Raw genomic sequence first — 22,609 nt, 5'->3', positions numbered from 1 at the left:
ACCTTCTCAAGGCAATTAGGAATGGGCAATAACTGCTGGCCTAGCCAGCAAAACTCATCCCGGGAATGTAAAACAATTCTCAGTCTTGGTGGGATCAGGCTGTATGAGCTGTTCCTTTCAGTTTATTCTTTGAAAATGTTATAAAAACAGCGATCCGTTCAAGGAATAGATACCTTCCTTTGTCAAATTATGATCTCCAGGGGATAATTAGTTATGAAAGCCAAATCGTGAACAGAATTAAAATCTAATATTCAAGACATGAATTAAACATAGCACCATTATTCATCAGCACAGCTTTGGCTTTGAAGATATTTTAAACATAGTATATTTAAATTAAGAATAATTCAACACTAATGTAAGGGCACTAATACAAAGTGATGGCTCTGCAACCTAATTTGCTCCCATTAAGGCAATGACTGGAGTATCAAATGAAACTTACACTTGAACGTTTTATTTTTCAGCAAGAGTAATTTGTAGAATTACAAGGTCACACACTAAAACATCCACAGACAGAAGCGTTAAATTACAAGTGCAGCATTCCTCCTGCATCGCGATCAGCAGATAACTACAGATAAAGTAAAAGGGGCGGCACGGTGGCACAGCAGTTCGCACTGCTGCCCCACAGCGCCAGGGACCGGGTTCGATTCCTGGCTTGGGGCACTGTCTGTGCAGAGTTTGGATGTTCTCCCTGTGTCTGCGAGGGTTTCCTACGGCTACTCCAGTTTCCTCCCACAGTCTGAAAGACGTGCTGGTTCGGTGCATTGACCCGAACATGCGCCGGAATGTGGTGACTAGGGGAATTCCACAGTAACTTCATTGCAGTGTTAATATAAGCCTTATTTGTGACTAATAAATAAACTTTACTTTTACTTTACTTTAAAACTACAGATAAGGAAGGCTATTTAGTCCAGCTTACTGCATCCACATTTTGAGATGCCCGCATCTGCACTGCTTCACAAGTAGGGGATTTGGGTTTTAGTTCATTAGCTTGAACTCCTGGAAGACAATGACCCAAGCCGGGAATCAAACTGGCTCCCTAGCACTGAGAGGCACCTAAACTCAATCTGCCAGGCGTGCCAGATTCAGACAAATAAGCTCAACACTGCTGGAGTCACCTCTCCCATCTGGTGCCCAAATTGAGTACAGACTCCTGATCCTGACCTCAACTTGGAACCAGTTTTGATAATAAAGACCGAGGGAAAATATTTAATATCAGCAACAAGAGCTAGGACTGGAGTCAAGTGAGAAAGTTGCTCCATCAATAAAGCAATTAGGGAGACATTCAAACAAATACAACATTTTTCCAGAGGTTTTGCCGATCTCTTATTAAGTTTTGGCAGGAGAATGGGACAATGCTGTTGAAATTCAAGGCCCAGGTTTTTGAACGTGATTTAAAATGGATTAGGTGTGCAGTCATTCAATTCTACGAAAAAAGGATTTTCTTCACTGAGTCACAACATATGGAAGAAAGCTGAGCAGTGTAGATCGCACAGACATAATGGAACCTGCCCAATTTTCTATTCATTTAAATGGATGGATAGAAAATTGAGTGGGCTGAATAACAACATGCGATCCTCTTTTTTTATTAATTCATGGGACCTGGGCGTCGCTGGCTGGCCAGCATTTATTGTCCATCCCTAGCTGCCCTTGGAGGGCAGCTGAGAGTCAACCACATTGCTGTGGCTCTGGAATCACATGTAGGCCAGACCAGGTAAGGACGGCAGATTTCCTTCCCTAAAAGACATTAGCGAACCAGATGGGTTTTTCCGACAATCGACAATGGTTTCGTGGTCATCAGTAGATTCTTAATTTCAGATATATTTTATTGAATTTAAATGCCACTATCTGCCTTGGTGGCATTTCAACCCAAGTCCCCAGAACATTTGCTGAGTTTCTGGATTAATAGTCTAGCAATAATACCACTAGGCCATCGCCTCCTGCCTGATTTCCCACTATATGCTGCGCCCAGGTGAACCTTCACTCCCAAACTCAATATTGCCCGACTGAAGAGGTGGGTTTGGATGCAGGGGGCCACTTGATTGGGTGGAAGGGTGCAGGGTTAGGACCCAGCACATTTCCACCTCCTGCCTGATGATGCTCAAGATTGGAAGGGTGGCTGGAGGCCTCTCCACCTGGAGGCCAATTGAGACCCTTAAACTTAACTGCCTCTGCCCATTGCCACTGGCATTTAGCCTGACAGGGAGGGCCCTATTTTACCATTTAGATTCAAAGTGCTGGACGGACTTGAAACTGTGAGTGTTTTAGATCCGATTTTTAAACCCGTTCTCAGGTGCCCCCATACACACTCCGCCTGCAAAAATATCTGAGAGTCCGAATCGCGCTGCACAAGCCTGTGGGTGGGGCTTAACGCACCCGAAACCCTGCAGCTCCGATTGGCACCTCCAACTGCGCATGCGCGGAAAAAAAAAATAGAATGCCGCTTCCCTGCTACATCCCTCCTGGGCTGGATAATGCCTCCCCCTGGCCCTCACAGACATTGCCCCACCCTCACAACATTACTGACCCCCTTATCCCCCACACTCATGCCACCCAGACTGACCTCTCCCCCTTCGCCCCCACCGATCTCAGGCAGAGTGATCCACCTTCCCTGTTCCCCTTCACTGATTTCAGGCAGAGTGGCAGCGGACCCACCTTTTCCCCCGCCACTGATCTCAAGCAGAGAGCCGTTGGACACTCGATACTTATGTCCTCACTAACTGGTGCACCCAAATCGGACTTATATGAAGCATGTCTGTTTCGCGTCGATTCTGGATGGATGAACGTGGTGGTAAAAGGGAAAGTGCCGGTAAGGTTGGGCATGCAGCCCATTAAATCAATTTAAATGCATTTTTGATCATCGCGCCTGTTTCGGGCACGGTCCCGATCGCGGCCATTTTCGGGCCTTAGTAAAGGGGGAGCCAGCACAGAGGCAGGCGCGGATCGCGTTACTCGCCTCAAGCCCGACTTTACCAAGTTTTCACGCCCAAAAACGGGTGCAACGTGGTGGTAAAATCGGGCTTGGAAATTCAGCATGTGGGTTGGGACACCATTAGTGGAGACCTCAGCCTTAGTATGGATGGGTCCCTCCTTTATAGGTACTCTGTGTGGGTTCAGTGAAAGTCATCCCCTTGTCCCCGCTGTCCACCTCCCTTCCCCACCTGATGTCCTGGCTTCCCCGTTCCTGCGATGCCTTCCATGTGACCCCATCCCACCCACACTCATCTCTGTCTGGGGATCCAACAGTGATCCTCGAGGTAGGCCCGAGTGCTGTGCAAGCAGTGGTCACCACTCCCAGTGCTGCTGCTTTTATTACCAAATCAAAACTGCCTTTCAGACGGTGATAATGAGCCACCTTCATGAACTGCTACAGTCCATGTGGTGTAGGGACACACTGCTGTTAGGAAGGGAATTTCAGGATTTTGACAGTGACAGTGAAGGATGGTGAGTGGCTTGGAGGGGAACTTAAAAATGTTGATGTTCCCATCCATCTGCTGCCCTTGTCCTTCTGGGTGGGTAGCTCTGATTGGCTAGTAGCTCTTAGGGGTGAGATGTCCACCCAACTTGGGGTCTGATTGCTTGGGAAGCCCAACACTGTCCAGATAAGTGCCTGATTGTCCAGTAATTCACAAAATCATAGAATCACTTCAGTGCAGAAGGAGACCATTTGGCCCATCAAGTCTGCACCAACCATAATCCCTCCCAGGCCCTATACCCGTAACCCTACATATTTACCCTAGCTAGTCCACATGACACTAAAGAGCAATTTAGCAAGGCCAATCCACATAACCCGCACATCTTTGGACTTTGCGTTGAATTTCCCAGCAAGAAACATTGTGAGGTTTCCATTGGTTTTCCAAAAGGTGGGCAGGATTCCCTTCACTCACGTTAAATTGCGACCAACATCTGCTACAGTGCTTTGAAGAGAAAAGGACAGAAAACTGAAAAAAGCCTACCGTCAAAAATGGAGTACCTACCCTGCTTGCTACAACTAGCTGCACAAGTCCCGCTGCTGACCGAAGGAGGGCAACTGCCTCTTGGTGTGAGAGTCCAACCAGTGACTGCCCATTAATCATTAACAGCTCATCACCAGATTTCAGTCTTCCGTCCCTGGTAGAAGAAAGGGGTAAAACTATCAGACAAGTGATCAGATTAGACTGTGACTTTTAAAGAGTGGACATGATGTATGACATCTCGACATTACAACATTGTTGTGTGCACTTTGGCTGTGAACACTTGGGACATCCCAACATTGGCATCTAAATTCCAATTCTTTCTTCCAGACCATTTGTCAATAAAAATGGCACATGAAGCCCTCCCAATAGCAGCATCCATCTTCGAAAAAGTAATAATGAAAACAGAAAATGCTGGAAGTACTCACCAGGTCTGTGGAGAGAGAGAGAGCGAGAGAGAGGGGGAAAGAGAGAGAGGCAGAGACAGAGAAAGAGAGAGAGAGAGAGAGAGTTAACAGACTAGATTTTCATTCTCGAGGTAGTAGCGGGAGTCAGGAAAATTCCTGGCTCAATTCACCTGCCTCAGGTGAAAGTGCCTCTAAGGACAGGATTCCCGTTGTGGTTCAGGGGCATGCTGCAGTCAGGCCAGGTTACTTGGGACGATGTTCAGAGGCAATCACGGTGGTAGTGATCTCAGGATTGCTACCAATGCCACATAAACTTTATTTATTAGTCACAAGTAAGGTTTACATTAACACTGCAATTAATTTCACTGCAGTGAAATTCCCCTAGTCGCCACAGTCTGGCACCTGTTTGGGTCAATCCACCTAACCAGCATGCCTTTCAGACTGTGGGGGGAAACCGGGGCACCCAGAGGAGAACGTGCAAACCCCACACAGATAGTGATCCAAGCCGGGAATCAAACCCAGGTCCCTGGTGCTGTGAGGCATCAGTGCTAACCACTATGCCACCAAGCCACTCTGACATGCTGGTCAGAGTAGAAATAGCAGGCTATGTCAGATGAATACGTGGCTGGAAAGATGGTGTGAGGGGGACAGTTTTGGATTCCTGGGACATTGGGACTGGTTCTGGGGGAGGTGGGACCTGTACAAACTGGATGGGTTACATATGGGCAGGACGAGGACTTATGTCTTCGGGGCGAGTATTTGTTAGTGGGGCTGGGGAGGGTTTTAGAGTGGAATGGTGGGGGATGGGAACCTAAGCAGGGTGGCAAGGGAAAGAGAAACAAGGGCAATAATAAAAGTAAGAACAGTAAAATGCAAAAATGGTAGACAGGGTAATCAGGGGCCAAAGGCAAATTGGGTCACAGTACAAAGAAAAGTTGGAATGATTAAAAATGGCAAAAATGCAAGCCTCAAAGCTTTGTGTCCTAATACAGGAAGCATTTGGAATAAGGTAAACAAACTGAAAGCCTAAATCCAGGTAAATGGATATGATCTCATAGCCATTATGGAGACATATTTAAAAGATCAAAACTGGGAACTGAATATCCAGGGATATTTGACCTTTCCCAAAGGCAGGAAGGAAGGAAAAGGTGATGGGGTAGCACTGTTAATAAGAGATGAAATGAAGTCAGTTGTAAGAGATGATCTCGGCTCGGATGATGTAGAGTCATTTGGGCCGAGGTAAAGAACAGCAGAGGAAAGAAGACATTGGTAGGAGTTGTGCATAAACCCCCAAACAATAGCCACACTGTAGGAAAGGATAGAAATCAACAAATAATAGGAACGTGTAAAAAGAATAGAGCAATAATTATCGGTGACATTAATCTTCATGTTGATTGGGTTAATCAAGTTGGAAAGGGTAGCTTTGACAACAAATTCATAGAGGGCATTAGGGATAGTTTCCTGGAACAATATGTCATGAAGCCAACCAGGGATCTTGGATCTGGTAACGGGTGATGAGGCAGGTTTAATAAATGACCTCAGAGTAAAAGATCCCCTGGGAGGTAGTGATCATAATATAATCGAATTTAATACTCAGTTTGAGAGTAAACTTAAATAAAGAGAATTACAATGAAATGAGGATAGAATTAGCAGACATGGACTGGGTGGATAGATTGGCAAGAAAGACAGCAAGGAGTGGCAGACACTTAAGGAGTTAATTCATGACTCTCGGCAAAAATATATCCCGGTAAAGAGTAAAGATTCTAAGAGAGAGAAAAACCAATCGTGGCTAAACAAACAAGTGAAGGAGAGTATGAAGTTGAAAGAAAAAGCATATCAGGAGGCAAAAGTCAGCGATAGCCCTGAAGACTGGAATCAATTCAGAATCCCGCAAAGGAGGACTGAGAGAGAGAAAATAAACTAAAAGGGCAACACACAATAAGAACTTCCTTCAATATATAAAAAGGAAGAGAAAGGTCAAAGTGAACACAGGCCCCTCAGAAAATGAATCTGGGGAGAAAGTTATGGGGAACAAAGAAATGGCAGAGAAGTTAACCAGATATTTTGCATCAATCTTTACGGTGGAAGATATTTCAAACATCCCATTAATACTGAAGTATATGGGGGAGGAATTAAGTACCTTCACTAGAGGAATAGCACTAGACAAACTAATGGGGCTAAAGGCAGATAAGGCCTCTGGCCCTGATGGCTTGCACTCTAGGATTCAAAAAGAAGTAGCGACAGAGGTAATGGATGCATTGGTTGTAATTTTCCAAAAATCCATGGATTCTGGAGAAATACAGTAAGAAGTCTCATAACACCAGGTTAAAGTCCAACAGGTTTATTTGGAAGCAAAAGCCACTAGCTTTTGGAGCGCTGCTCCTTCGTCAGGTAAGTGGGAGTTCTGTTCACAAACAGGGCATATAAAGACACAAACTCAATTTACAAAATAATGGTTGGACTGCGAGTCTTTACATGTAATCAAGTCTTAAAGGTACAGACAATGTGAGTGGAGAGAGCGTTAAGCACAGGTTAAAGAGATGCGTATTGTCACCAGACAGGACAGTTAGTGAGATTTTGCAAGCCCAGGCAAGTCATAGGGGTTACAGATAGTGTGACACATGTCAATACACATCTCTTTAACCTGTGCTTAACCCTCTCTCCACTCACATTGTCTGTACCTTTAAGATTTGATTACCTGTAAAGACTCGCATTCCAACCATTATTTTGTAAATTGAGTTTGTGTCTTTATGTGCCCTGTTTGTGAACAGAACTCCCACTCACCTGACGAAGGAGCAACAAGCGCTCCAAAAGCTTGTGGCTTTTGCTACCAAATAAACCTGTTGGACTTTAACCTGGTGTTGTGAGACTTCTTACTGTGTTTACCCCAGTCCAACACCGGCATCTCCACATCATGACTTCTGGAGAAATACCAGATAATTTTTTTTAAAGTTGGAAACTTTTTTTTAAATTGGAAAACTGCCAATGTGACACTCCTAGTCAAAAAGGGAGGGAGGCAAAAATTGGATAACGATAGGCAGATTAGCCTAACATCGATTGTTGCAAAAATGTTAGAATCAATTATTCAGGAAATAATAGCAGCACAGTTGAAAAATCATACTCCAATCACGCAGAATCAACATGGCTTCATGAAAGGGAAATTGTGTCTAACTAATTTATTAGAGTTTTTTGAGAAAGTCCCAACCAGAGTGGATAGAGGGGAACCAGTATATATGTTGAATTTGGACTTCCAGAAGGTGCTCAACAAGGTACTTCACAAAAGGTCAAGTCATAAGGTAAGAGCCCATGGTGTTGGAGGTAGTGTATTGTCATGGATAGAGAATTGACTAATTGGCAAGGAACAGCGAGCGGAGATAAGGGGTTTTCTTTCTAGTTGGCAACCTGTAACCAATGGAGTTCCACAGGGATTAGTGCTGGGACTGCAACTGTTCACAATATATATTAATTACTTGGAGGAAGGCAGCGAATGTAATGTAGCCAAATTTGCAAATGCCACAAAAATAGGTGGAAAGGCAAGTTGGGAGAGGGATGCAAACAGTGATATTGGCAAATGGAGTATAATGTGGGAAATGTAAAGTTGTCTATTTTGGAAGAGAGGACAGAAAAACAGAGTATTATTTAAATAGGAGAAAAACTGCAGAAAGCTGCAACATGGTGGGACTTAGGGGTACTTGTGCATGAAATACAGAAAGCTAGTGCACAGATGCAGCAGGTAATCAGGAGGCTAATGGAATATTGGCCCTTCTTTCAAAAGGGTTGGAATATAAGAGTAGGGAAGTCTTGCTGCAAATGTATAAGGTACTGATGAGAGCACATCTGGAGAATTATGATAAGTTTTAGGTCCTTTTACCTAAGGAAAGGTTTTATTTCATTGGAGGCAGTTCAGAGAAGGTTCACTAGGATGATCCCTGGTATGGACAGATTGTTTTATGAGCAAAGGTTAAACAGACTGGGACTCTACTCATTAGAATTTAGAAGAATGAGAGATGATCTCATTGAAGCATATAGAATTCTTAAGGGGCTTGACAGGGTAAATGCTAAAGGGATGTTCCCCCTCATGAGATATACTAGGACCAGAGGGCATAGTCTCAGAATAAAGGGGCACCAATTTAATACTGAGATGAGAAGCAATTTATTCCCTCAGAGGGTTGAGAGTCTTTGGAACTCCTTGCCACAGAAATCTGTGGGGGGCAGAGTCCTTGTGTATGTTTAAGGCTGAGATAGATTTTTGATCAGTAAGGGAATCAAAGGTTACAGGGAAAAGGCAGGAAAGTGGGCGTGAGGAATGTCAGATCAGCCATGATCCTTTTGAATGGTGGAGCAGGCTCGAGGGGCTGAACAACCTACTCCTGTTCCTATTATGGTCTTATGGTCATATAGCTGCCAGCTGTAGAAACTCCCTGTTTAACAGGCCCACTTCATTCCAGTTTATAATATAAAACAGAAAGACTCTCCAGCCATCACATCTCACACCCCCTCACCATCCACACACTCCCTATGCCCCATTCATGTCACTTTATACCCCAACTACTCCCTATTGCCCTCCTGACAAACTGTGTCCCCGCAAACAACACCTATGGCCCCTCATGACCCCATGCCAAAGAATAAATCCCACCCAACCCCGATAGCTCCTCATGCCTTTATATACTGAGGTAAGCACTCCCCCAACTCCTATAGCCCCTCATACCAACCTGTAATACACCCATGCCCATTCACCCTCTACATACCATTTAGAACCAATGAAGCCTACAATTACAATAATATGAGTAAAGTAGCTTTAAAAATGTCATTCATTATTAATTTTCCACTTTCTTAAAAATAACCCCTTTTTGCAACAGGTCAATAAATGTGTCAATCATCCAGACTCTTTAAATTACCAGTGGTAGAAACTGCAAGCACTTGAAACCTCTTCATCTTGTTTAAATAAAAATTATGAAATCAAACTCAGAGATCAGAATCCTCAATCAAATAATGTTCTCCCTGGGGCTCAGCTGTTTTAATACATTGATAAGTGTGTAAACTCTCAGCCAGGAATGCACAATGAGGCCCAGAAATCCATGTGCCTGTCAAACACCTCAACCCCAGAGAAAGCATTGCTTCATTGACAGCTCTGGCTCGCTGTGTTACACTGGCAATTTCACAATGTTTGTTTACACAAAACAAAGAGGTTTCAAATACTTGCAATACTGATACTCAAAAGGGCTTGGATGTTTGCCACTTTTACCGTAAAAAGTAGTTCTTTTTTCAGAAAGTGGAAAGTGGGCGGCACGGTGGCACAGTGGTTAGCACTGCTGCTTCACAGCTCCAGGGACCTGGGTTCGATTCCCAGCTTGGGTCACTGTCTGTGTGGAGTTTGCACATTCTCCTCGTGTCTGCGTGGGTTTCCTCCGGGTGCTTCAGTTTCCTCCCACAGTCCAAAGATGTGCGGGTTAGGTTGATTGGCCATGCTAAAATTGCCCCTTAGTGTCCTGAGATGCGTAGGTTAGAGGGATCAGTGGGTAAAATATGTAGGGATATGGGGGTAGGGTCTGGGTGGGATTGTGGTCGGTGCAGACTCGATGGGCTGAATGGCCTCTTTCTGTACTGTAGGGTTTCTATGATTATCAATTAATAACTTTTGCAAAAGCATTTATTTACACACCTGGCTATCACTATAGGCTTTATCGGTTCTTTACATTTATAGTGGTTGAATGGTCATTGAAGTTGCATAGCTTGGCATGGAGGGCATGAGGGGCCATAAGGATTGTTTGCGGTGCATAAACTGGCATGGGGTACATGAGAGGCCACTGGGGTTTTTATGGGGGGTATGCCTTGGCATGGTGGACATGAGGACATTTATCTTTATCTTTCTAAAGCTTCTCTCATAGAGGTTATGGTTCACACCACCTCTGAAGTGCTGTGAACCATAACTCTTGGAATAAACAAGTCAGCCAGCCCAGATAGAATGTTTCCCTGGTTTCTGAGGGAAGGAAGGATGGAAATAGCTCTCAACACAATTGTTTAGTCCTCCTTGGGTCTGGACGTGGTGTCAGAGGACTAGAGGATTGCAAATGTTACACCTCTGTTCAAGAAAGGGTGTAAACATGGTGACTACTGAACACGCCGACAACTGCCAGTTTCCAGATGCAATTTTACAACTCATCCGCTTCATCCTGGACCACAATGTCTTCACCTTCAACAACCAGTTCTTCATCCAGACACACGGAACAGCCATGGGGACCAAATTCGCACCTCAATATGCCAACATCTTCATGCACAGGTTCGAACAAGACCTCTTCACCGCACAGGACCTTCAACCGATGCTATACACTAGATACATCGATGACATTTTCTTCCTTTGGACTCATGGTGAACAATCACTGAAACAACTATATGATGACATCAACAAGTTCCATCCCACCATCAGACTCACGATGGACTACTCTCCGGAATCGGTTGAATTCTTGGACACATGCATCTCCATTAAGGAAGGTCACCTCAGCACCTCACTGTACCGCAAGCCCACGGATAACCTCACAATGCTCCACTTCTCCAGCTTCCACCCTAAACACGTTAAAAAAGCCATCCCCTATGGACAAGCCCTCCGTATACACAGGATCTGCTCAGATGAGGAGGATCGCAACAGACACCTCCAGACGCTGAAAGATGCCCTCATAAGAACAGGATATGGCGCTCGACGCATTGATCGACAGTTCCGACGCGCCACAGCGAAAAACTGCACCGACCTCCTCAGAAGACAAACACGGGACACGGTGGACAGAGTACCCTTCGTCATCCAGTACTTCCCCGGAGCGGAGAAGCTACGACATCTCCTCCAGAGCCTTCAACATGTCATTGATGAACTCGAACATCTTGCCAAGGCCATCCCCACACCTCCACTTCTTGCCTTCAAACAACTGCACAACCTCAAACAGACTATTATCCGCAGCAAACTACCCAGCCTTCAGGAGAACAGTGACCACGATACCACACAACCCTGCCACAGCAACCGCTGCAAGACGTGCTGGATCATCAACCCGGATGCCATCATCTCACGCGAGAACACCATCCACCAGGTACACGGTACCTACACTTGCAACTCAGCCAACGTTGTCTACCTGATACGCTGCAGGAAAGGATGTTCCGAGGCATGGTACATTGGGGAAACTATGCAGAAGCTACGACAACGGATGAATGAACACCGCTCGACAATCACCAGGCAAGACTGTTCTCTTCCTGTTGGGGAGCACTTCAGCGGTCACGGGCATTTGGCCTCTGATATTTGGGTAAGCGTTCTCCAAGGTGGCCTTCACGACACACGACAGCGTGGAGTCGCTGAACAGAGACTGATAGCCAAGTACCGCACACATGAGGACGGCCTAAACCGGGATGTTGGATTTATGTCACATTATCAGTAACCCCCACAGCTTGCCTCCTGGACTTGCAGAATCTCACTGGCTGTCCTGTCTGGAGACAATACACATCTCTTTAACCTGTGCTTAATGCTCTCTCCACTCACATTGTCTCTACCTTTAAGACTTGATTAGCTGTAAAGACTCGCATCATTATTCTGTAAATTGAGTTTGTGTCTTTATATGCCCTGTTTGCTGTTTATGAGCAGATCTCCCACTCACCTGACGAAGGAGCAGCGCTCCGAAAGCTAGTGGCGTTTGCTACCAAATAAACCTGTTGGACTTTAACCTGGTGTTGTTAGACTCCTTACTGTGTTTACTCCAGTCCAACGCCGGCGTCTCCACATCACCTGAACAGCCAGACTATCATCAGTGTTGGGAAAGCTACTGAAGGACAACTTTAAATCTCACTTGGAAAGGCATGGGTTAATAAGAGACAGCCAGATGTTAAAGACAAGCCATGTCTGAACAGTTTTATTGACTTCTTTTATGTAACAGAGAAGCTTGATGAAGGTTGCACGGGAGGTATTATGAATAGGATTTACCCTCTGGGGCAGGAGACAGAGGTCAGGATTCTTTCTGGGGCCTGAACTTGCCCCTGGGGAAAACAGTCACTCACTGTGATTTTCATGGGAACGGCCAATTAATGTTGAGGGTGGTGGGGGTGGGGTGGGGGGGGGAGGTGGCGGATTAAGGATGACAGGTAGGTTTGCACAGTCAAAGACCTTCCAGCATGAAAGGCGAAAGCAGGCTGCAATAGAGAGAAAGGAAGAGAGAGACAGAGTGTTGTTTCAACATTAAGGTGCCCTCTCTTTAACTTTTTAATATCTTAAACGTAAAAGATGTGCAGCCGCGGTGAGGTGGCGATGGCAAGCTCCTCCGCCCCAGACAGGCAGGGAGGGCCCCTTGGTCACCTGTCTGGAGAGCACTGAGCCCCTGGCATAGAGCGCCAGCCCCCCTGGCATGGAGCACTGAGCCCCCGGCACCGAGGGCACTGAGCCCCTCTCCTGGAGAGCTGGTTCCCAGCCTGCCATCAGAAGGACATCTCCAGGATGGTAAACTGATCCTTACCATCTGCGGGAACCTGGATGCCAACTGGAATTGTCCAACCAGTCCCCTGTCGATAGCCCTGACTGAATTGTGCGGTTTCGCACCTCTCTATTCACGCGGTAGAATTCTCAGAACGTAGGGACACAAAGGGAAAAAGCATTTAATTTAACCCTTCAGTTCCCTCACATGAAAGGCACAGAGATGTTTGAAATGAAATATTTAATTTCCCATTGAAAACGAAAGATGTGGATAGATTTTAAGATTTTTCTCCCCTGCTGTGGAGCTTCAGAGACTGGAAATAATGGTCAGGAACATGGATGTAAAGGTTAGTGATTTCGTGGATTCTCCCCCATTGAAATGACGGATGAAACGTGTTAATTTACCCCAATAATCGGCACAACCTCAGAGATATTCTTCTGTGAGTCGTACAGATTTATTATGGACACTAACTTCAAGTTATATCTGAGATGTGTGTTTTTGTGTTGAGGCTCTGCCTCTTTACCCTGTGCATGATGTGGAGATGCCGGCGTTGGACTGGGGTAAAGACAGTAAGAGTTTTAACAACACCAGGTTAAAGTCCAACAGGTTTATTTGGTAGCAAATACCATTAGCTTTTGGAGCGCTGCTCCTTCGTCAGATGGAGTGGAAATCTGCTCTCAAACAGGGCAGAGAGACACAAAATCAAGTTACAGAATACTGATTAGAATGAGAATCTCTACAGCCAACCAGGTCTTAAAGATACAGACAATGTGAGTGGAGGGAGCATTAAGCACAGGTTAAAGAGATGTGTATTGTCTCCAGACAGGATAGCCTGCAAGTCCAGGAGGCAAGCTGTGGGGGTTACTGATAGTGTGACATAACCCACATAAACCCGTATGTCCGTGACCGCTGAAGTGCTCCCCCACAGGGGGAGCATCCCACCCAGGCCCTCCCCACAAGTGCTCCTGTGGGGGAGCACTTCAGCGGTCACGGACATTCAGCCTCTGATCTTCAGGTAAGCGTTCTCCAAGGCGGCCTTCGCGACACACGACAGCGCAGAGTCGCTGAGCAGAAACTGATAGCCAAGTTCCACATGAGGACGGCCTAAACTGGGATGTTGGGTTTATGTCACACTATCAGTAATCCCCACAGCTTGCCTCCTGGACTTGCAGAATCTCACTGGCTGTCCTGTCTGGAGACAATACACATCTCTTTAACCTGTGCTTAATGCTCCCTCCACTCACATTGTCTGTATCTTTAAGACCTGGTTGGCTGTAGAGATTCGCATTCTAATCAGTATTCTGTAACTTGATTTTGTGTCTCTGTGCCCTGTTTGAGAGCACATTTCCACTCCATCTGACGAAGGAGCAGCGTTCCGAAAGCTAATGGTATTTGCTACCAAATAAACCTGTTGGACTTTAACCTGGTGTTGTTAAAACTCTTACTGTCTTTACCCTGTACTAGCAGTGACTGCACTGTCTGTAATGAACATTGAATTGTATTCACCATCCTGACACACCCAAATCTGGATGCTTTAACTTCATTCACTAAAAACTCAGATCTCGATCATTCAAATCCTTCAGCTTCACTTTGGAACATGTTCTGCTTTAAGTGAAATGTTATGGACAACATTACAGCATCTCACCTACCCTACTCCACAAGTACTCTTTATGGTAGTTGCCAGGTAACCCAATGCCATCTATTGCATATTCTGATTTTGCACATTGTTTTAAAATATAAGGGTTCATTTAGGGCTTTGTAATCAGATGGGGAGGGGCAATGCTGCCACAGGTTGTGTGATTAGTCTCTGTGGGTAATCTCTTAGAACCATAGAATCCATACAGTGCCCCAGTAAGAGACCATTCGGCCCATCGCTTCTGTATTGACTCTCTGAAAGAGCATCCCACCCAGGCCCTCCCCTCCACCTATCCCTGTAATCTCGTGCATTTACCATGGCCAATCCAACTCACCTGCACAGCTTTGGAGTGTGGGAGGAAACCTTCGCAGACACGGGGAGAATGTGCAAACACAGACAGTAACCCAAGGCTGGAATTGAACCCAGGTCCCTGGCGCTGTGAGGCAGCAGTCCCGACCACTGTGTAATTGGAGGTACAATTACCCCCACTGTCAAATCTCTGGCTTTCAAATAAGGAGGGATGGTGCATCAATTCATCATTCTCTACCAAAGTCTTCAATCGAGTGAAACCACTTCCAGACACTCTGGGTTCACCCTTGCTGAGAGATATATGGTGGGTATTTCCCTCAGCACCATATATATGAAAATTTGGGTGGGAAGGTCTATCGTTGCCTCCTGACCAGAACCAACACTGGATGCTCCTTCCCCATCTGTTGCATGCAAATGTCAGGAGAGGCCACAGTGCCGAGGTTGCAAGAGAATTTTCATTCTTGCCACTCTAGTTTCTGGGGCCACATGTGGAAGATGGTGATAGGTCCCAAAGCAGTGGTCAAGGACGGAGGTTCCTCCAATGGAGGACCAGGACCCGAGAGCAGCCTCTTCTCCTTCCATTCAGCGTCAGCGGCTGAGCTGCTGGAGGTTTCATTCTCAGCTGAAGCCTTCAGCTGGTGTTCTCTGTCTAACCTATGAGAGCGTCTCTGCTCTCGCCACCTCTTCTGCTGCTGTAACCCCGGCTCGTTCTCACATGCACTTTCCGGTTCCCTCCTGACAGTGGGAATCCCACCACAATCCCACTCTATATTGGCACTGAACCCTATTGCAGGAAACTGGTTGAGGGCGGGACATAAATAAAGGGATGGGCGAATCCACCTACCCCAATAAGGAGACCACCCCCCCATATTAAATATACAAACCTGACTGATTCCTGGGATAACTCAATGATCTACAGCTAAATTAAACAATTATAATTTTAATACAGCTCTTCCACTTGCTAAGACTGGTGACGTAGATGCACTTTCACTATCTGTAATGCTCAGTGAGAAATAAAGGGCTGATAAACACAAAATGAACTACTCTTTATTTGAATGACTAAGATTTACGTTGGGGATTTTCGTACGGTAGCTTTTTCTAGGTGAAGCAGAGGGGTTGATGACTTTTTCTCAGACTGAGTCCTATTTCTTTTGTGCATCAAATGAATCAATACTTTGAAATATAGACAACACCCGGTCACTGCTGGCAGAAATTCTATCTGGAAAATCTAGAAATGTTTCATTTATGACCATTAAAACAAAATAGATTGAGATTTGTTTCAAAAGAATTGCTAAATAATTAAGTATCTGCAATACATCACGCCTTCCAGAATAGTCATGGTATATAGCTAATGAAGTTAATCTCTCTTTCACAATATACATCAACGATTTGGAGGAAGGAACTGAAGACACTGTTGCTAAGTTTGCAGATGATACAAAGATATGTAGAGGGACAGGTAGTATTGAAGAAACAGGGGGGCTGCAGAAGGACTTGGACAGGTTAGGAGAGCGGGCAAAGAAGTGGCAGATGGAATACAATGTGGAAAAGTGTGAGGTTATGCACTTTGGAAGCAGGGATGGAGGCATAGAGCATTTTCTAAATGGGGAAATGCTTAGGAAATCAGAAACACAAAGGGACTTGGGAGTCATTGTTCAAGATTCTCTTAAGATTAACGCGCAGGTTCAGTCGGCAGTTAGAAAGGCAAATGCAATGTTAGCATTCATGTCGAGAGGACTGGAATACAAGAGCAGGGATGTACTTCTGAGGCTGTATAAGACTCTGGTCAGACCCCATTTGGAGTATTGTGAGCAGTTTTGGACCCCATATCTAAGGAAGGATGTGCTGGCCTTGGAAAGGGTCCAGAGGAGGTTCACAAGAATGATCCCTGGAATGAGGAGCTTGTCGTATGAGGAACTGTTGAGGACTCTGGGTCTGTACTCGTTGGGAGTTTAGAAGGATGAGGGGGGAATCTTATTGAAACTTACAGGATACTGCGAGGCCTGGATAGAGTGGGAGTGGAGAGGATGTTTCCATTAGTAGGAAAAACTAGAACCAGAGGACACAACCTCAGGCTAAATGGACGAACGTTTAAAACAGAGATGAAGAGGAATTTCTTCAGCCAGAGAGTGGTGAATCTGTGGAACTCTTTGCCGCAAAAAGCTATGGAGGCCAGGTAATTAAGTGTCTTTAGACAGAGACAGATAGGTTCTTGATTGGTAAGGGGATCAGGGGTTATGGGGAAAAGGCAGGAGAATGGGGATGAGAAAAAAATCAGCCGTGATTGAATGCTGGAGCAGATTCCATGGGCTGAGTGGCCTAATTCTGCTCAATGTCTTATGGTCTTAATTAATTGATGTGTGCTGTTATTACCATGATTCAGGTTATCAGAGCATACAACTGACAAGACTGGATTGTTCTTATTCATTCATAGGATGTGGGCATCACTGGCTGGGCCAACGTTTATTGCCTACCCTTGAGAGCATTTAAAAGTCAGCCACATTGCTGTGGCTCTGGAGTCAAATGTAGGCCAAATCTCCTTCCCTAAAGGACATTAGTGAACCAGATGGGTTTTTAGGACAATCGACAATGGTTTCATGGTCCATCAGTAGATTAATTCAAATTTCACCATCTGCCATGGTGGGATTCAAACCCGGGTCCCCAGATTTTGCCCTGGATCTCTGGATTACTAGTCCAGCGACAATACCACTATGCCACCGCCTATAAACTCGAATTTAAGACTTTGTATCAAACCAGAAGCAATTGATAACCGTAGATCACAGAGGTGCCAGCAGCGACATGGGGAGACATTAAGACTATGGGTTAATCTAAACTGAGGGGTGTGATGCATATCACGAAAACCACACGTTTGGCCGCAGAATTAAAAATGCCAACATTCTGGATCCAGTGATATTCATTGTCGGCCTCCAAAAGTGATTTCCTCTGGATGTGCTCCTGTTTCACCTCACTAATTGGATGCTTGCATCTCAGAAAACAGTGAGTTACACTTTTAATTAAAACTTCCATGTTGCTGTTTGTTTTATAGCCAAGAAAAGGACAAGCACTGCACAGAGGTCAGTGCAAGCTTGTTAATTGATTTCCTGTTTGAACTGAAGAGCAGCTTGCCTTTCTGGATTTCATTTAACAACTACAAGCAATTCAAGTAATCTGTTGTTTAGCTCCAAGAGCTGAGAAAAAAGTCTAAACCACAGCTGGCTGCAAACCCAAATGGGAAAAGATACAAAGCAGAATTATCACATAATCCAGGCTCACACTCCTTCACAGTACGAAGAGGTACTGAACTATCAGAGGCGTCATCTTTGAGATGAGAAGTTAAACTGGTAGACATAAAGGTTCAGTAACACTATTAAAGTGACCTGGACAACATTTATCCCTCAACTAACATCACTTTGAGCAGCATGGTGGCACAGTGGTTAACACTGCTGCCTCACTGCTCCAGGAACCCAAGTTCGATTCCTGGCTTGGGTCACTGTCTGTGTGGAGTTTGCACGTTCTCCCCGTGTCTGCGCGGGTTTCCCCCGGGTGCTCTGGTTTCCTCTCAATGTCCTAAAGACGTGCTGGTTAGATGGATTGGCCATGCTAAATTCTCCCTCAGTGTACCCGAACAGGCACTGGAGTGTGGCGACTTGGGGATTTTCACAGTAACTTAATTGCAATGTTAATGTAAGCCTACTTGTGACACTAATAAATAAACTTAAACTTAAAACAGATCACCTTCTTATTTATCTCATTGCAATTTTTACATACGAATATACAAAATAGGATAGGAATAGGCCATTTGGCCCCTCCAGCCTGCTCTGCCATTCAATAAGATCCATGTTGATCTGTTTGCGTTTCGAGTTCTATATTCCCATCAACTCTGATAATCTTTAATTCCCTTACCTAGCAAGAATCTATCAACCTCCACCTTCAAAATATTCAATGACTCTGCCTCCACCACCCTCTAAGGCAGAGCTCCAAAGTCACACAACCCTTAGCCAGGAAAATAATTCTCCTCATCTCTGTCCTAAAAGGGTAACGCCTAATTTTCAAACCGTGCCCCCTAGTTCAGGACTCACTCACAAGAGGAAACAGCCTTTCCATGTTCATTATGGCAAGCCTATTCAGGATCTTAGAAAATTGCATCAAGACATCCCTCACTCTCCTAAACACCAGTGGAAACAAGCCCAGCCTGTCCAACCCTTTCTCAAAGGATAACCCACTCATTCTGTGTATCAATCTAGTAAACTTCTTCTGAACAATCGCCAATACATTGATACCCTATCTTAAATAAAGAGATCAAAATAGCACACGTGCCCTGTTAAATTGAAACGTAGTAAGAAGTTTAACAACACCAGGTTAAAGTCCAACAGGTTTATTTGGTACCAAATAAACCTGTTGGACTTTAACCTGGTGTTGTTAAACTTCTTACTGTGTTTACCCCAGTCCAACGCCGGCATCTCCACAAATTGAAACGTGACATCCTTAGTTTAACATTCATAGAAAGATAGAAAATAGGAACAGGAGTAAGCCATTCGGCACTTTGAGCCTGCTCTGTCATTCATTATGATCATAGTTGATCATCCAATTCAATATCTTGATTCCCCCTATACACCAATATCCCCCTGATCCCTTTAGCCCCAAGTACTATATCTACTTTGTCTTAAATTCATGTTAAGTTTTGCTACCACAAATAAGCTGCCACATTTCTACCATAACAGCAGCGACTACACTTCAATTCTGCCTCTTTGGTTGTGAAGGACTTTAGACTATCCTACAATTGGAAAAATTGCAAACATTTTCTTTCTTTCAATCTTGGACTATCAAGCACTGAACAAATTCTGTTCATTTCTGGAACAGAGCTTGACTGAAATTTATCAGGGGCAGTGGGATTCCGACATTCAGGTGAAAAGCAGGTTCTGAGCCCACGTTTGGCTGCAGCGGGACTGGCTCAACAACACTACCACGGAGTGTCTCCAAATCCAAACCTGTAGGCCCGCCATCCAATTCAGAATGGTAGGCAGGCTTCCCTCCCGAGGCTGCCAGCCCAACCAGAGAGCTAACAGTGCTGAAGCCTCAGCAGTGTCACCGGGAGAGGTGGTCATTGCTGAGGAATGCACTAATAGCTCAGACTGGTAAGTTTTAAAAAAGCATTCAGAATTCAGGGGGCCAAGGGTTGATGGGAAAATCCCTTCTGAGGAGATTGCAGGGGGCTGCAGAGGTTATCTTTCCTGACCTAAATTGTTGTTTATATCCAACTGTTGTGAGTCCCGATAACCTGAATAATGCAAGTAACAATCGCAAGTGCCTGTTTTCTCAATGATGGAGATGACAATGGAACAAATCAACAGTCTTATATGAACATAAGAACATAAGAACTGGGATCAGGAATAGGCCATCTGGCCCCTCGAGCCTCCCCCGCCATTCAATAAGATTATGGCTGATCTTATCATGGACTCAGCTCCACTTACCCGCCCGCTCACCATAACCCTTAATTCCTTTACTGTTCATGATATATCATGATTGTGCTAAAAAGCATGTGATGTATTGCAGACTTTTAATTATTTAGCAATTTTTAAAAATCAAATCTCGATCTATTTTATTTTAATGATCATAAATGGGTACAACATGTCTGGATTTTCTAGCTAGAATTCCTGCCAACAATGACCTGACATTGTCCATATTTCAAAGTATTGGTTAATCTGATGGACATAAGCAATATGATTCAGTCTGAGAAAAGGTCATTCAGCTCCTCGTGTAATTTATTTACTCCATCCTTAAAGTTACAAAGTCAATGCTCAAAGTGGACCGGGCAAATCCATTCCTTGCTTGATCCAAAAACCAAATTGAATCCAATTGAATCCAATTCAACATCCCCTTGAGAGAGACAAACAAGATCCAAGCTGACAAGATGAGGCATTGCACCCCATCCTGGGCTTGAAGCCATTGAGTCTCCTGCTTTGATAATTCCCCAGGCTACCACAGCGAGGCCTCTTCCATTACATTGGTGACCTCCACACCCAAGGAGAGTTCTCTGTGCTCTCGACAAAATGCCAGTGGCTCTGTAAAATGAACCCCAATAGGGTTTTTGGTTCTGATTCATCTGCCCACCTCTTTTGACCTGGAAGCCACTCCCATCTCCGGTCCCCTCACTGGTAAAATAGTCCAGCGGCAGAGTTATCCCAACACGACTCCCGCTATTTACTGCACCTGGCCCGGCACCCAGGGGCTGCTAAACTTCTGCCCAGAATCGAGTCAAAGTTATTTAACCAAGCTGGAGCTGTATTAAGAATACGTAGTTAGCTCTAGTTTCTATTTCCCTTAAATTACAACTACTTCTTGCATGTTTTTAAATGAATAGCCTACTAAATAATGCTGGACGGTGTTGATTTTGTGAAACATGGTGATATATTTGCTACTGTCCAGGTTTGTCGCTTACCTTTGCGCTGCTCCTCCTTCTTCAACGTACGTCACAATGATGCCATGGGGTGAACGTTTGGATCCTCGACCTCCTGTAATCTGAATACCAAGTCCGTCTGAACCCTTCACCATGTGCATCTTCCAGATTTGGCAACCTTCCCGCTGGAGGGGGCAAAAGCAGATAAAAGTGTCCACAATGAATAAATATCCACCGCAATGCTTCTTTTAAAGAAAGAATATATTGCACACCAGTATTAAAGACCACCATCTTCATATCTCCCCTGACCTTATGGCAGAGGTATGGACACACAGAGTGTTGTCAGCCAGTGGCCCGATCACCATACTGCAAGCGTTAGTACTGTCATCTATCCGATGAACATGGAAGAACCAACGCAGACATCGTTGGCATAGCAACGAGTGTACGCTGATGGAATTAGCATGCTCCAGGTTGGTGATCTTGTTCTGCCAAGACATTCTGAGGATACGTCTGAGGAAGCAAGAGTGGAAACTGTTTTCTCCTGCCCATCATATGTCGTCCAGGTCAAAGGAGATATGATGATGGCGGACATTTACACTGAAAACTGACAGATAGTCACTGATTGCTGCGACCTCTGGAGGATGGCTCTTTGGAAGGGATTGGAAGATACAAGCAGAACGAAAAGCTCAGGCTGGCTGAGAAGAGGGCCCATAGAAAACAGAGGCCAATGAATCGCGTGCCTGCCCAGCAAATGCGGTAGAGCCTGCCGTGCAGGCTTCTGAGCCACACCAGGCGATGCTTAACGTACAGCTGACCACAAACAAATCATTGTCTTACAAGATGGAAGGCTGCACCAAGACATTGTGCATATTGTTTATTTTCAGGTATATGGTCCTAGCTCACTGCCTCACTGAATATTTCCTTTTAAAGCTTATATATTATTGTCACAAGTAGGCTTAGATCAACGCTGCAATGAAGTGACTGTGAAAATCCCCTAGTCACCACACTCAAGTGTCTGTTCGGGTACACAGAGGGAGAATTTAGCATGGCCAATGCACCTAACCAGTACGTCTTTCAGACAGTGCGAGGAAACTGGAGCACCTGGAGGAAACCGATGCAGACACGGGGAGAACGTGCAGACGCCGCATGGACAGTGACCTAAGCCGGGAATCGAACCTGGGCCCCTGGTGCTGTGAGGCTGCAATGCTAATCACTGTGCCACCGTGCCGCCCTTGTGAATCATAAAGCCAACATATCAAATAATAGGTGAGTAAAACTATGGTGCAGTAACACACAGGACAGAGACAGAGACAGTACTGAAAACAGGGGAAAGACAGACTTCTACCAGTAATAAGCTACTAATTTAGTTTAGTTGCCAGTTGCAGAAGACTATTTATTCACATTATATATTAATGTTGACATCAAATTTAGAAAGAAGTAGATTTTCTGATTGGCTTTGTTTGATATGTATG

General features: G+C 45.0%; 1 protein-coding gene across 2 annotated transcripts in view; it reads right to left on the bottom strand.

Annotated features, from left to right (window-relative positions):
- pdzd2 (PDZ domain containing 2) overlaps window positions 1–22,609 on the bottom strand; it is a 486,622-nt gene that overhangs the window by 137,060 nt on the left and 326,953 nt on the right. For both annotated transcript variants that reach the window (XM_078221651.1, XM_078221659.1), the window contains 2 exons: window positions 21,180–21,322; window positions 3,975–4,107 (listed from right to left, as the gene is read on the bottom strand). In XM_078221651.1, the coding sequence (XP_078077777.1) occupies window positions 3,975–4,107; window positions 21,180–21,322 (276 nt within the window). The remainder of the gene's footprint in view (window positions 1–3,974; window positions 4,108–21,179; window positions 21,323–22,609) is intronic.

The sequence above is a fragment of the Mustelus asterias genome, chromosome 1, assembly GCF_964213995.1.
Source record: "Mustelus asterias chromosome 1, sMusAst1.hap1.1, whole genome shotgun sequence".
Lineage (NCBI taxonomy): Eukaryota > Metazoa > Chordata > Chondrichthyes > Carcharhiniformes > Triakidae > Mustelus > Mustelus asterias.
This window is presented reverse-complemented; position numbering and strand designations above follow the sequence as displayed.